Source organism: Chlorella variabilis, assembly GCF_000147415.1.
Source record: "Chlorella variabilis unplaced genomic scaffold CHLNCscaffold_11, whole genome shotgun sequence".
Lineage (NCBI taxonomy): Eukaryota > Viridiplantae > Chlorophyta > Trebouxiophyceae > Chlorellales > Chlorellaceae > Chlorella > Chlorella variabilis.
In genome coordinates this window covers 288,978-301,419 of record NW_005435077.1, presented here as the reverse complement: position 1 = coordinate 301,419, position 12,442 = coordinate 288,978, and the positions used below count along the sequence as shown (strand labels likewise).

General features: G+C 68.8%; 4 protein-coding genes across 4 annotated transcripts in view; 2 read left to right on the top strand and 2 right to left on the bottom strand.

Annotated features, from left to right (window-relative positions):
* Nucleotides 1-1,597, bottom strand: part of CHLNCDRAFT_134244 (hypothetical protein) — a gene marked incomplete at both ends in the record, with an annotated part of 2,931 nt that extends 1,334 nt beyond the window's left edge. The window contains 5 exons of the mRNA XM_005847191.1: nt 39-152; nt 301-594; nt 823-966; nt 1,140-1,292; nt 1,439-1,597. Of these exons, the coding sequence (XP_005847253.1) occupies nt 39-152; nt 301-594; nt 823-966; nt 1,140-1,292; nt 1,439-1,597 (864 nt within the window). The remainder of the gene's footprint in view (nt 1-38; nt 153-300; nt 595-822; nt 967-1,139; nt 1,293-1,438) is intronic.
* A 585-nt stretch (nt 1,598-2,182) lies between these two features.
* On the top strand, nt 2,183-6,704 carry CHLNCDRAFT_134243 (hypothetical protein; the record flags this gene model as incomplete). The annotated part of the gene is made up of 14 exons (XM_005847334.1): nt 2,183-2,230; nt 2,320-2,436; nt 2,568-2,732; nt 2,870-3,108; nt 3,253-3,463; nt 3,658-3,792; nt 3,972-4,165; nt 4,372-4,475; nt 4,716-4,836; nt 5,007-5,271; nt 5,427-5,554; nt 5,706-6,171; nt 6,336-6,400; nt 6,548-6,704. 14 exons carry the CDS (start codon nt 2,183-2,185, stop codon nt 6,702-6,704), a joined length of 2,415 nt encoding a protein of 804 aa, XP_005847396.1.
* A 213-nt stretch (nt 6,705-6,917) lies between these two features.
* Nucleotides 6,918-7,892, bottom strand: CHLNCDRAFT_134242 (hypothetical protein; the record flags this gene model as incomplete). Its single annotated transcript, XM_005847190.1, has 4 exons — nt 6,918-6,967; nt 7,184-7,412; nt 7,579-7,676; nt 7,874-7,892. 4 exons carry the CDS (start codon nt 7,890-7,892, stop codon nt 6,918-6,920), a joined length of 396 nt encoding a protein of 131 aa, XP_005847252.1.
* A 420-nt stretch (nt 7,893-8,312) lies between these two features.
* CHLNCDRAFT_134241 (hypothetical protein) overlaps nt 8,313-12,442 on the top strand; it is a gene marked incomplete at both ends in the record, with an annotated part of 5,760 nt that continues 1,630 nt past the window's right edge. The window contains 10 exons of the mRNA XM_005847333.1: nt 8,313-8,531; nt 8,768-8,854; nt 9,000-9,242; nt 9,510-9,657; nt 9,821-10,017; nt 10,227-10,644; nt 10,836-10,960; nt 11,126-11,230; nt 11,422-11,628; nt 11,817-11,978. Coding sequence (XP_005847395.1) covers nt 8,313-8,531; nt 8,768-8,854; nt 9,000-9,242; nt 9,510-9,657; nt 9,821-10,017; nt 10,227-10,644; nt 10,836-10,960; nt 11,126-11,230; nt 11,422-11,628; nt 11,817-11,978 — 1,911 coding nt within the window. The remainder of the gene's footprint in view (nt 8,532-8,767; nt 8,855-8,999; nt 9,243-9,509; nt 9,658-9,820; nt 10,018-10,226; nt 10,645-10,835; nt 10,961-11,125; nt 11,231-11,421; nt 11,629-11,816; nt 11,979-12,442) is intronic.

Sequence of the window (12,442 nt, the reverse complement as noted above, 5' to 3'; positions counted from 1 at the left end):
GCCCCCCACCCCACCCCACCACCCTCCCATGCGCGCACCCGCCTCTCGTCGCTGCCGTGCCCCACGCCCTGCATCTGCACCAGGAACTCCGTCTTGATGCGCCGCGCCGCCTCGCTCTCCCCCTCGCCGCGCGTGCTGCACAGCGCGTCGATCTGCAGGCCGCAGGCGGCACGGGGGCAGGCCGGCAGAGTGGTAGGAATCGCTGTGGTTGTGCTGTGGCTGCGCCGTGGCAACGGAGCTGCCGATTCACAGGCCCACCAGGTCGCCCGCCTGCCCCATCCCTAGCCTGCAGGCCCCCACCAGCGTGCCACCTGCCCCCACCAGCCCCCAGCCAGCCAGCCAGCCAGCCCGACAGCAGGCACGCGCCTCGTCGATGAAGATGATGGCTGGCGACTTTTCCCTGGCCAGCGCAAACAGGCTGCTGACCAGCTTCTCGCTCTCTCCCAGCCACTTGGACACCAGGTCTGAGGAGGAGACGGAGAAGAAGGTGGAGTCGGCCTCGGTGGCCACCGCCTTGGCCAGGTACGACTTGCCGGTGCCGGGGGGGCCGTACAGCAGGATGCCGCTCCACGGCTTGCGCTTGCCGGTGAAGAACTGCGGGGGGGGGGGTGGCGGGCAGGCTGAGTGGTGGTGTTGCTGGCTGGCTGGCACGGGTGGGTAGCTGGCTGGCTGCCGGCACGGTGGAGGGGTGGCGGGCCCGTAAGCAAGATGAACAAGCACGCACAGGGACCCTCATCATCTCTGCCTGCACCATGCGCCCGCGCTATCTGCACTGCTGCGCGGCGCCCTGCACACTCTGCGCCTGCCCGTGCGGCAGCCCACCTGCGGGAACTTGACGGGCAGGATGACGGCCTCCTTGAGCGCATCCTTGGCGCCCTCCAGCCCCGCCACGTCGTCCCACTTCACATTGGGCTTCTCCTCCAGGATGGCGTTGCCCAGGCTGCTCTTCATCTTGTCCAGCTCGTCCTGGCCAGGGATGTGTGGTGGGGGGAGCAGGGGGGAGCACAGCGTGGGGCAGGCAGCAGCGGGGAGCGGGTGGAGCAGCAGGGCCCGCGGCGGACAACAGCAGCGTAACCATTAGCGGAATTAGCCTTGCATCAATGGCAACATGACCCGCCAGCTGCAGGGCTGCGCCCCACCTGCTTGCCATCGCCGCCGCCGCCGCCGCCGCCGCCGCCGGGGCGTGGCCCCTTTGCTGCTGCCGCGCCGTTCTGCCCCGACGCCTCCTCCGCCGGTTGCCGCCCATCCAGGATTCCCTTGATGTACTCCGCCCGGTCAAGGTACTCCTTGAACTGTAGAGGCCAGGCCAGGGCAGGGCAATGAAGGGCAGAAGGAGCAGAGGTAGCAGCGCAGTGGCGCTTCTCGAGGCAGCACTCAGCAGCAGCTCGGCAGCAGCCTCCCCACCCCAACAAAACGCAAGAGGCCAGCGCCAGCCCACCTTGTTTGAAATCATCTCCCGTGACTTTGGGTTCTTGTCGTACTTCAGGTGGGTGCTGAAGTACTCCAGCGCGCGCTTGTACAGCTCCAGCGCCGCCGCCCAGTTCTGCTTGTTGTCCTCCTCCACCGCCTCCTTGGCCAGCTCTATCCCCTTCTGCATAAAGTTGCCGTACCTGCTCGCAGGGACGGGCACGCAGCCAGGCAGCGGGCATGGTGCATGGAATGCATCAGCCCATGGGTCGCAAGCGGGCTGGCACCGCGGGCAGGTAGGCGCAGGCACGGCAGGTGTCGGCGGCACTGGCGGCGGGTGCAGCGGCGGGCAGGGCCCTGGGATGCACAGCAGCTCACATGGCGTCGCCTCGTGCTGCCTATCCTGCCCTGTGGCGCTGCTGGGCCTGCCCAGCCGGTGGTAGCAGCAACGACACGCCCTCACGGGCTGGCGATCGGCCTCAGCCTCGTCACGGGCTGCTGTCAGGATTGTGCGGTAGGCGGTGGGGCGCCCAGAGGGGCAGTGCGTTACAGGAGGCAGACCAGGGCAGCGAGGCAACACGCTTATGCTGGAGGGGGTTGACTAGTGTCGGGGTGCAGTTAGATGCGTCATGGATGGGCCACAGAAGCAAGCTTTTAGGGGGCAACAGAGCTGTGGAGGCAGTGGAGCTCCAGTCACGACAGGCTGGCATTAGCTCAGCTCCTCCCCTGGAGCCCCGCACTTGCTACCGCCCCTCCTGCAATCAGGGTGTCCGCCATGGCGGACTTCAAGCTTCGCTGCGAACTGAGGGGTCACCTTGAAGATGTGGGTGGCCGCTGCTGGATGCCCAAGCTGCTCAGGGGTGCCGCGAGACCCCACCACCCCCTGATCGCACTGCCTGAAATGTCCTGCAGGTGCGATCGGTCTGCATCACTCCAGAAGGGAACGTGCTGACGGGCTCTCGAGACAAGACGATCAAGCTGTGGGCGCCCGATGGCCACGACAGCGGGTTCAGCGAGGTTCTGACGCTGGTGCGCCGGTGGGGCCAGAGCACCTGGCGGCAGCAGCGACGGGGCAGCGGCAGCGCAGGCGGCACCCACCCAGCGCCCTGCTGGTTGCCCACTGGCTGCATCCCCGATGCCGCGCCGCGCTTGCTGCACAGGTGGGCCACACCGACTTTGTGTCGGCGCTGGCGTACTTGGCGCCTGGCGTGCTGGAGGGCTGCCCCAATGGCGGCGTGGTGTCGGGCTCGCGGGACACCACGGTGCAGGTGTGGGACCTGAAGACGGCGGCCGTGGTCCAGCGCCTGGAGGGGCACCAGTACCAGGTGGGTGGGTGGGTGGGTAGTTATGGGGGTGACCGCTGGGCTGCTGCTGTCGCGCTCTCTGGCTCGTTCATGTGCTGCTCCTGCATGGGATGCCACGTGCCGGCGACGCACCCACCCCTGTGCCCCGCCACCTGCAGGTGACGGCGGTGCTGGTGACCCCAGACGGCGACATTGTGTCGGCGGCGCTGGACAAGAGCATCCGGGTGTGGCGCGGCGGGCAGTGCGTGCAGGTGCTGGAGGGCCACGAGGCGGCCGTGCTCTGCCTGCTGCAGCTGCCAAACGGCGACCTGCTGTCGGGGTCGGGCGACTGCACCATCAAGGTGTGGTCGGGAGGAAAGTGCACCCACACCATCGCCGCCCACAGCGACTCTGTCAGGTGGGCGGCAGGGGGCGGCTGCTCCAGCACCGTTAGTCTTGGGGTGGGCTTCATGGTGCAGGGCAGGTGGCGGCAGCACGCAGCACGGCTGATTGGGCTGCCCTGCTGCCTGCCCGCTGGCCGGCGCGGCTGGCGTGCGTACAGGGGCCTGGCGCTGCTGCCCGGCGTGGGCGTGGTGTCTGCCTCCCACGACCAGACCCTCAAGGTGTGGACCTTCAGCGGCGAGTGCATCGCGGAGCTGGTGGGGCACACCTCTCTGGTCTACTGCGACGCCGCCACCCCTGACGGGCTGGTGGCCAGCGGCAGCGAGGACAACACCGCCAAGCTGTGGCACGCCGACGGCACCTGCCTGCAGGTGGGGCGCAAGGGTTGGGGGCGGGTGTGGGCGTGCCGGTGGTGGTCGCGGGCGGGCGCTGGCGCGGGCAGCGCCGCTGCTTGTGCTGCTTGGGCCGGCCCATCCGCTGCTGCCACTTGCTGGCACCATTGGTGTGCACCTCATCGAGCGTGCTGTGCTGGGCGGTTTCCCTATCCTGCTGCCGTCTGCTGCAGACCATTGAGCACCCCAGCAACCTGTGGGGCGTGGCCTTCCTGCCCAACGGCGACTTTGTGACCGCCTGCTCCGACCATGTGGCCTATGTGTGGACGCACGCAGCAGAGCGGCACGCGCCCGCTGCAGTGGCGCAGGTGGGTGGGCCTGGCCTCAGGTGTCCTCACTGTATGCCTTGGGCTGCGTGCCCCTGCCTACTGCTAGTTTCCGCCGCCCGGCGCTGGGAGCCGCTGCCTGCACCTGCGCCCGCCTCACCCCCACCTGGCTTTCGTGGCGGTACCGGGCACCCGACATGCGGTACTTGGCGGTGCTGCAGGCATACGAGGAGGCGATGGCGGCCAAGCACGAGGCCGCGCAGCAGGCGCAGCAGGCCAGCGCCGGGGGCGGGCTGCCCGCGGGGCTCAAGCTGGAGGACCCTTCGGTGCTGCTCATGCCGGGGGCGCGGGATGGGCAGACCAAGGTGGTGCAGGAGGGCAGCGCGGGGGTGGCCTACGCCTGGGATGCCGCCAAGTGAGCGCCTGGTCCTGCAGCACACAGCCTGCGCTGGGTGTGCTGCGTGCGGCTGGCGACCGGACCCGGCCATGGCTGCCACAGCATGCAAGCCAGCTGCGGCCGGCAGTGCCCCTCTTTCCATCACCAGCGCAGGCCTTCTTGTTCCTGGGCAGCAACTGCTCACCCCTGGCTCTCCTCCTGTCCCCCTGCCTGCCCTGCCGCAGGGGCGAGTGGGAGCGGATTGGCGAGGTGGTGGGCGGCGACGGCGACGGCGACAACGTGGCTGGCGGCGGCAGCAAGTGGCACAATGGCCAGCTGTGGGACTATGGTGAGCAGCAGAGCGGGCCCGACCTGGGTGGCTGGCGGGTGGAGTAGGCAGGCAGGCATGCTGCCGCCGTGCCCCTCCTCCACCGGTATCACACCAAATGCGCACTTGCGCACACACGTACGTTCAAACACTTTTGCCCCAACTGCACCACCACCACACCACACACAATCACACGACACACTCTCTCTTCCCTACCTCTTCACCCCACCCCCACCCCCCACCCCATGCCACCGCCGCCAGTGTTTGATGTGGATGCCGAGGAGGGGGCGCCGCCCCGCAAGCTGGCGCTCAACCGCGGCGACAACCCATACGATGTGGCCGACCGCTTCCTGGAGGACCACGGCCTGCCGCAGAGCTACAAGTGAGGGGTGGGGGAGAGGGTGGTGGGAGTGGGTGGGGGACCTTGGTATGCAGCAGCACTGTTGGTTGATCTGCGCCTGCCGCTGGCCCCACACACACTCCCATTCATCAAACCAGCTCACCTGCCCCCACCACTCCCGCCGCCCGCACCACTCCACCACCGAGCCGCAGGGAGCAGGTGGTTGAGTTCATCCTGAGGAACACGCAGGGCGGCGTGCAGGCAGCGGCGGCGGGGCAGTACGTGGACCCCTTCACGGGAGCCTCCGCCTATGTGCCCCCGGCCACCAGCGGCGGCGCGGGCAGCGGCGGCGCGGGCGGCAGCAGCAGCGGCGGCGGCGGGTATGCGGTGACGGGCGGCGGCGCCGACCCGTTCACTGGCGGCGGCGCAGCCCCGCTCACCCACCTGCCCGCCAAGAGCTACCTGGTTTACGACCAGGTGGGTGGGCTGGCAGGGCGGCTGGGATGGGCGCTGCGCCCCCTCTCTGTTCCCTGTTTTCGCTGTTTCGTGTTCTGGCTGCTCGCCGCTTGTCCTCACCAACCCACACAGATCACACACACTCTCTCTCTGTCTCTCTCCTGCCCGACCTGCAGGTGCCCGGCAGGGACGGCATCCGCAGAAAGGTTGCGGAGTTTAGCGCGGCGGTGGCTGCGGGCGGCGGCCAGGCCCTGTCAGACGCTGAGCTGGCAGAGGGCGGCACCCTGGACAGCTTGCTGAGCAGGTGGGCGTGGTGGCAGGACTGGTCCCACTCGGCGGGATGCTTCAGCTGGGGCTGCGCTCTGCCAGCTCTGCTCACTGACTAGTGCACAAGCAGTGGTGCTGGATTTGAGGAGCCGGGCTGGCCGCCTGCACCTGGTTCCCTGCAAGTGCAGAGCGGCGGCGGCGGCCGGCAGCAGCGGCAGCGGCGCCCTGCCCGACGCTGACCTGGCAACGCTGTCCAAGATGCTGAGCTGGCCGGCGGCGCAGCTGTTCCCAGCCCTCGACCTGGCCCGCCTCCTAGTGCTGGACCGCGCCGCGGGAGGGCAGCTGGTGGCTGCGGCCGGCCCTGCGGCGGCTCAAGGCGTGCCCGGCCTGCTGGGCGCCGCTGTCTCTGCCGCCTATGCCGACCCGCCGGTGCCTGCGGCGCAGCAGACGGCGGTGCGCCTCGCCTGCAACTGCTTCCTGCACCAGCCCACGCTGTTCTGGGTGCAGTCGGCGGGCAGCCGCCTGCTCGACTGCTTTGCGCAGGCCGCGGGCTCGCCCTCCAAGAATGTGCGGCAGGGCCTGGCCACGCTGCTGGTCAACTATGCGGTCTGGCTGTGCAAGCTGGCCAGCGCGGAGCTGGAGTTTAAGAGCAGGGTGAGTGCTGGTGCGCTGAGGGTCGGCCGGTGCGGGGCGTGTGCCGCCAACGTCGGCGACGGAGTGTGTGTGGCCTGCGGTGCGTGTCAAGCCGCTCTCAGCAGGGCTGTTGGCGCTGAGCCGACGTGTGCGCTGCCGCGTGCCTCCCTCTTGTCCCCCTGCAGCTGCTGGTGCTGGCTGTGAAGGTGCTGAATGCCAGCCCCGCCGACGACACGGAAACGCGGTTCAGGTGGGGAGCTGGGGCTTGTGGAATGTGTGGGCATGGGCACCGCCATGCCGCCCTGGGCGCCATGCCTGTTTGTCAGATGTCCTGGTGGAACGTTTTGGCATTGTGTGCATTTGCATATTGTTGCTGCTGCTCTCACGCTCGATGCAGGGCGCTGGTGGCGGTGGGCACGCTGGCCGGCGAGCACAGCAAGGTGCGGGGTCTGGCCCGGGAGCTGGGCTTCCTCCCCCTCACAGGCTCCCTCAAGACCGCGGGCGGCAAGGTGGGGGAGGTGGCGGCTGAGGTGGCGCAGAAGCTGCGGCTGTGATCAGCACTAGGGGCAAGTGAGCAGGCAACACGGTGTGGCACAGCTGGCGCTTGTGCCCTGCCTGCCTGCACAACATGAGGAGCTGAGCAGGCGCCACACCAGCATCATCGGACAGCTTCCTTGCCGATGCTGCAGCTGCTCTCAGCTGTTTTCAAAACCCATACAGTGACACAGTGTAGCAGCGCTCCAGAGAAAAGGCAGGCACAAGGTACTTCACAGCAGGGCGGTGGCCTCAATCTCAACCAGCGCTCCCAGGGGCAGGCCTGCAGGGTGGTGGGTCGAGCGGATCGGTGTGTGCGGTGGAGAGCAGTTGCAAGGCAGGGTGCTGGGGAGGGCCACGGGGTGCGGCGGATCGACAGATGTGGTGGAGGTGGTGGGTGAAGGAACAAGCGCTGCCTGCGGCCACGGCCGCCACAGGCCCGACAGCCCCCGGCTGCTGTGCAGGGCCCCTTCCTCCACCGCCCGCCAAGCAGCCTCACCCTTGACAGCAAAGGTGGCGCGTGCGGGAGGGTTCTCCGGGAAGTACTTGCCGTACACCGCGTTCACCGTGGCAAAGTCTGCCATGTCCACCAGCAGGATGGTGGTCTTCACCACCTTGCCCCACTCGCTGCCCGCCGCCGCCAGGATGGCCCCCAGGTTGGACATCACCTGCTCCGCCTGCGCCTCCACGCTGTCCCCGGCAAAGTCCTTGGTGCCGGGCACCAGGCCCTGCGGGCGAGTGGCGGGTAGGGAGCAAGGGACACATGGGCAGGCAGTGGTGCGCGTGGGATGGCCAGAATGAGGGTGCCACGAAGCCAGCAGCAACGGCGACAGGACAGCAGCGCATGCATGTCCTGATCAATGCCGTGTGGAGATGCATGAGGAGCGCACGCACCACTTGGCCCGAGATGTAGACCATGCCGTTGGCCTTGATGGCCTGAGAGTAGGGGCCCACAGCACCGGGCGCCTTGTCGGTGCTGACCACCTCGCGGGCTGCGGCAGTAGAAAGGGAGGGCGGCGGGCAGTGCAGCGATGTGTGTAAAAAGGGACAGCCCGCTGGTGTGGTGGTTACGTTTCACCAACACCGGCTCATGGCCAAGCTCTGCTGCCGCTCCAGCTCTTCCCGTGGCTGCCCCCTTGCACCGCCGCTGCCATGTGCATGCGCTCCAGGCCCCCAGGGCCCTTCGCACCTGCTGCCTGCACGGACATTGCGCGCCTCTGCTGCACGGCACGCAGGCCCTGCCTGACCACCCTCTGCTTGTTCACCGAGAGCCTGGCGGCAGCGGCGGTGGAGCACACAGCGCTCAGCACGGTAGCGGCCATTCCTCACAGCAACGAGGAGTGGGGCTGGAGACAGAGGCGCTGCGATCGGGCTTCGATGGCTGCGCGACGGCTCTGAAATGCATGTCGAGTGGCAAGGGCCATTGGAAAGCCGGGACACCCAAAACAGGCTGTGGGCGGGCCCAGGCCATTCCTCCCTGCCTCCGATTGCCTGGGCGATGCCTGTCGAAGGCTGATCGCTGTTGAGACGTCATCGGCAGTGCCCACTCTTGAGCAGAGCGTCTCCAGCGCTCCCCAGCGTCGTCCTGTGATTGAGTAGGGTCTGGAGGCATCGGGGATCACTGCAACATGCAGCTGACGGCCCTCCTCCAGGCCGCCCAATCTGCGGACGCCGCAGTTCGCAACCAGGCGGAGCAGACGCTGAACAGCCTGCAGCAGCAGCAGTATGCAGAGCTGTGTGTGGGCCTGTCCGCGGAGCTGGCCGACTCCAGCAAGCCGGTGGACGCGCGGCGGCTGGCGGGCCTGATTCTGAAGAACACGCTGGACGCCAAGGAGGATGCACGCAAGGTGGGGCGGTCGGGGGACCAGGCGGTGGCCAGGCAGCCGGGAGGCGCAGCACCCACCCACTTTGATCACATGGCAGGAGCTACCTGCTTCTGGTGGGGCTTTGGCAGCCCTGGGCCCGCTGCTGGCGATCATCAAGGGCGAGGCCGCCCTCCTGGGCACTGCCTTGCGGCACAATACCCTGTGCGGTGGGTGCGACCGCCTGCCCCTCTCGCCGCCGCTGGGTGCTCTCCTCGCAGGCTGCGCTGGTCCAGCAGTGGGTGGCATCGGATGCCGGGATGAAGAAGCAGGTCAAGCAGAATCTGCTGGCCACGCTTGGGACCCAGGTAGGCAGGGCAGCCAGGGGCCGGTGGCTGGCATGCCGCCGCGGAGGGCTCTAGAGCGGGCACGCGCCCGCCAGCCTTGCGGCAGTCGCAGCCACCGCGCCTGGCGCCGCAACCCTGCCCGCAAGCGTCGCCGCCGCCGCCGCAGGGCGACGCGGGGCACACCGCGGCGCTGGTCATCGCCAAGGTGGCCGCCATCGAGGTGCCGCGCAGCGAGTGGCCAGAGCTGATCCAGGCTCTGCTGGCCAACATGAGCGCCTCGCCCTCCACCAAGGAGCTGCGGCAGTCCACGCTGGAGACGCTGGGGTACACTTGTGAGGAGCTGGGCAATCTGGATGAGGACTACCTGTCCCAGCAGGAGGTCAACTCCATCCTCACCGCCGTGGTGCAGGTGCGGGCGCGAGCGGGTTGCGTTTGAGGGGTGTGCGGGGGTGGGGGTGATGCCGCGGCGCGTTGATGGGCAGCCAGGGCAGCACCAAGTGGCAGGCCTGCCCCATGCCCAGCGGCCTGGGGAGGCGGGGGGGGCTGGGAGGCAGGGTGCTTAGCCGGAGCGGCGGCCTCACGACCCTCCATGCTGCACCTGCTGCGTGTGGAGCAGCGCCGAGGCTGAGCTGGCGATGCCACGCGTGCACCCCACGCCCCCTGCTGCCTGGTGCAGGGCATGCGCAAGGACGAGCCCGAGGTGGATGTGCGGCACGCGGCCACCGTGGCGCTGCAGAACGCGCTCACCTTTGCGCACAACAACTTCTCAAACGACAACGAGCGCAACTACGTGATGCAGATCATCTGCGAGGGCACGCTGGCAGGTGGGCGGGCGGGCGCGTGGGTGGCATGGGTGAGACAAGTGTGAGCACGTGCTTTGAGCACCAAACGCATGGACGGCCCTGCTGGGCTGGATCGGCAGCGGCAGCTCTGCTCACGTCGGCCCACTGCGCGCGCGTCCCTCCCCCGCGAGCCCCTCCCCCGCAGAGAGCCCGCGCATCCGCCAGGCCAGCTGGGAGTGCCTGTCGTGCATCGCCAGCGGCTACTACGACAAGCTGCCGGCCTACATGCAGGACATCTTCTCCCTCACGCAGCGCACGGTCAAGGGGGATGAGGAGGACGTGGTGCTGCAGGCGCTGGAGTTCTGGTGCACGGTGGCGGAGGAGGAGCTGGACAGGGATGGGGTGAGCTCAAGGGGCAGAGAGGGATGGGAGGGATGGGAGGGAAAGGGAGGGACAGGGGCAGTAGGCACTGCGACGGGTGCTCGGCACGCACGCTGCCACTCGCCTCTCCACGCTGCTTGCAAGCCTGCCTGGGGTGCGCCTCTCGCCGCCTCTGGGCTGCCCGGCTGAGCGCTCGCCTGCACCCCCCCACCCCACCCTGCCGCCCGCAGGACGGCGCCAGCACCGACGCCGACAGCGTGAACCACCACTTCATCAAGGCAGCGCTGCCGCACCTGGTGCCGCTGCTGCTGGAGCAGCTGACGAAGCAGGAGGAGGGGCAGGAGACCGACGACGGCGTGTGGAACGTGTCCATGGCGGCGGGCACGTGCCTGGCGATATGCGCGTCGGTGGCGGGCGACGCCGTCGTGCCCCTGGTCATGCCCTTTGTCACCTCCAACATCCAGAAGCCCGACGGCGCGGACAACTGGCGGGCGCGGGAGGCGGCCACCTTTGCCTTTGGCTCCATCCTGGAGGGGCCTGGCGTGGACACGCTGGGCCAGCTGGTGCAGTCGGGGCTGGGCTTCCTGCTGACAGCTCTGAAGCAGGACCCCAACGCGCACGTGAAGGACACCACGGCGTGGACGATAGGTGGGGCGGAGGGCAAGGTTCTGAGTTGGAGGGACATGAGGGGCAGCACCCAGGCTGGGGCGGGCACTGCAGCGTGGTGGGGAAGCCTTGTGGCGCTGCCTCTCACTTGGCGGCGATGAAAACTCGGAACCCTTGTCCGACACACGCATGCACTCCTCCCCCCTGCCTGCCTGCCCCCCCCCACCCTGCAGGCCGCATCTTCGAGTTTGTGCACGGCGACGACTCCGCGCCGCCCCTGCTGGGCCCCGGCAACCTGCCTCAGGTGGTGGAGGCGCTGCTGCTGGCCATCCGCGATGCGCCGCACATTGCGGAGAAGGTGGGGGGAGAAGCCACCTGCGCTGCGCCGGCTGCGCTGAGGCTGCCGTCGAGCTTGTAAAGCTGGTGTGACAGTGCTGCTGCTTGCGCTGGCTTTCTCGCTGACGCTCCGCCTGGCTCCCACCACCAGCGACGCTGCCGCTGCCGCGCTGCCGCCGCCGCGCAGGTGTGCTACGCCATCAGCCAGCTGGCGGGCGGGTTCCGGGAGCAGCGCGGCACCTCCGCCATGTCGCCCTACTTCAAGGACATAGTGCAGGCGCTGCTAGAGACGGTGAGGCATAGGGGATGTGGGTGTAGGGTGTGGGTGGGTGGCGATGTTTTGCGGCGGTAGTGCTCAGCGGCTGGGGCGCCCCGCTCCCAGCTGCCTATTGCGCCTGCCTGGTGCGCCGAGCCTCGCTTGCGCCGAGCAACCCACATTCCTGCGCTCCTCACTCCTGGGTCCCTGCCCGCGCCGCCCCGCAGGCCTCGCGGCCCGCCGACGCCGCGGAGCAGACGCGGCTGCAGACTCAGGCGTTTGAGGCGATCAACGAGGTGGTGCGCGCCTCGGCGGCCGACACCACGCCCATGGTGGTGCAGCTCATCCCGCTGGTGGTGGGCAAGCTCAACGAGACGCTGCACATGGGCGCAGCGGGCAGCGTGGAGGCGGCGGAGCGGCAGAGCGAGATCCAGGTGCGGGGGGGAGGGGCAGAGGGAGAGGGGTGGAGGGCGGGATGCTGGTGGCTGTGCTGCAGGCGCTGACTCTTGTCCCGCCGATCCTGCCACCGCCGCATCGCCACGCTCCTTTCCGGCCTCCCGCCGCACCCTGCCAAACACTCCCCCTCCTGCCCTGCCCTGCCCTGTCCCTGTGGCCCCTGCAGGGCCTGCTGTGCGGCATGACGCACGTGATCGTGCAGAAGCTGAGCGACAGCGACAGCGCCAAGGCAGGGGTGCTGCAGTACGCGGACCACATCATGGACGTGCTGCTCAACGTGTTTGCCTGCCGCAAGGCGTCGGTGCACGAGGAGGCGATGCTGGCTGTGGTGCGTGGGTGGGCGGGGGTGGGTGGGAGGGGAGGCCACAGCAGGCGCGCCGCCGCCTGCTGCACCCGATGCCCGCACGGCGCCGCGGCGGCCATGCAGCGGCATGCAGCGGCATGGCGGTGAGCAGCGCTCCGCGTGGGCAAGTGTGCTGCCAGGCAGGCAGGCAGGCACGTCGGCGCAGGGCACACACCGCGCATGGTCTTCCAGCAGCTGCTTGGCCACTTTGAGGTCCACCCTGCCCACCAGCTCAGCCTCCTTCTCCTCCTTGCTCTTCCTCCGCAACGCATACCGCTTGTCCACCTGCGCTGGCGGCGGCGCGGCAGCCGGCGGCAGGAGCGGCGTCGGCCGATCACTTCGCTGGCCACGCTGCGGGCTGCAATGCGCCACAGCGCCAGGGAAGCTAGCAGTGCCAGCCCTCCTGTCTCACGCCAATGGTGGCTCCCATACCCGACCAGCCATCCACC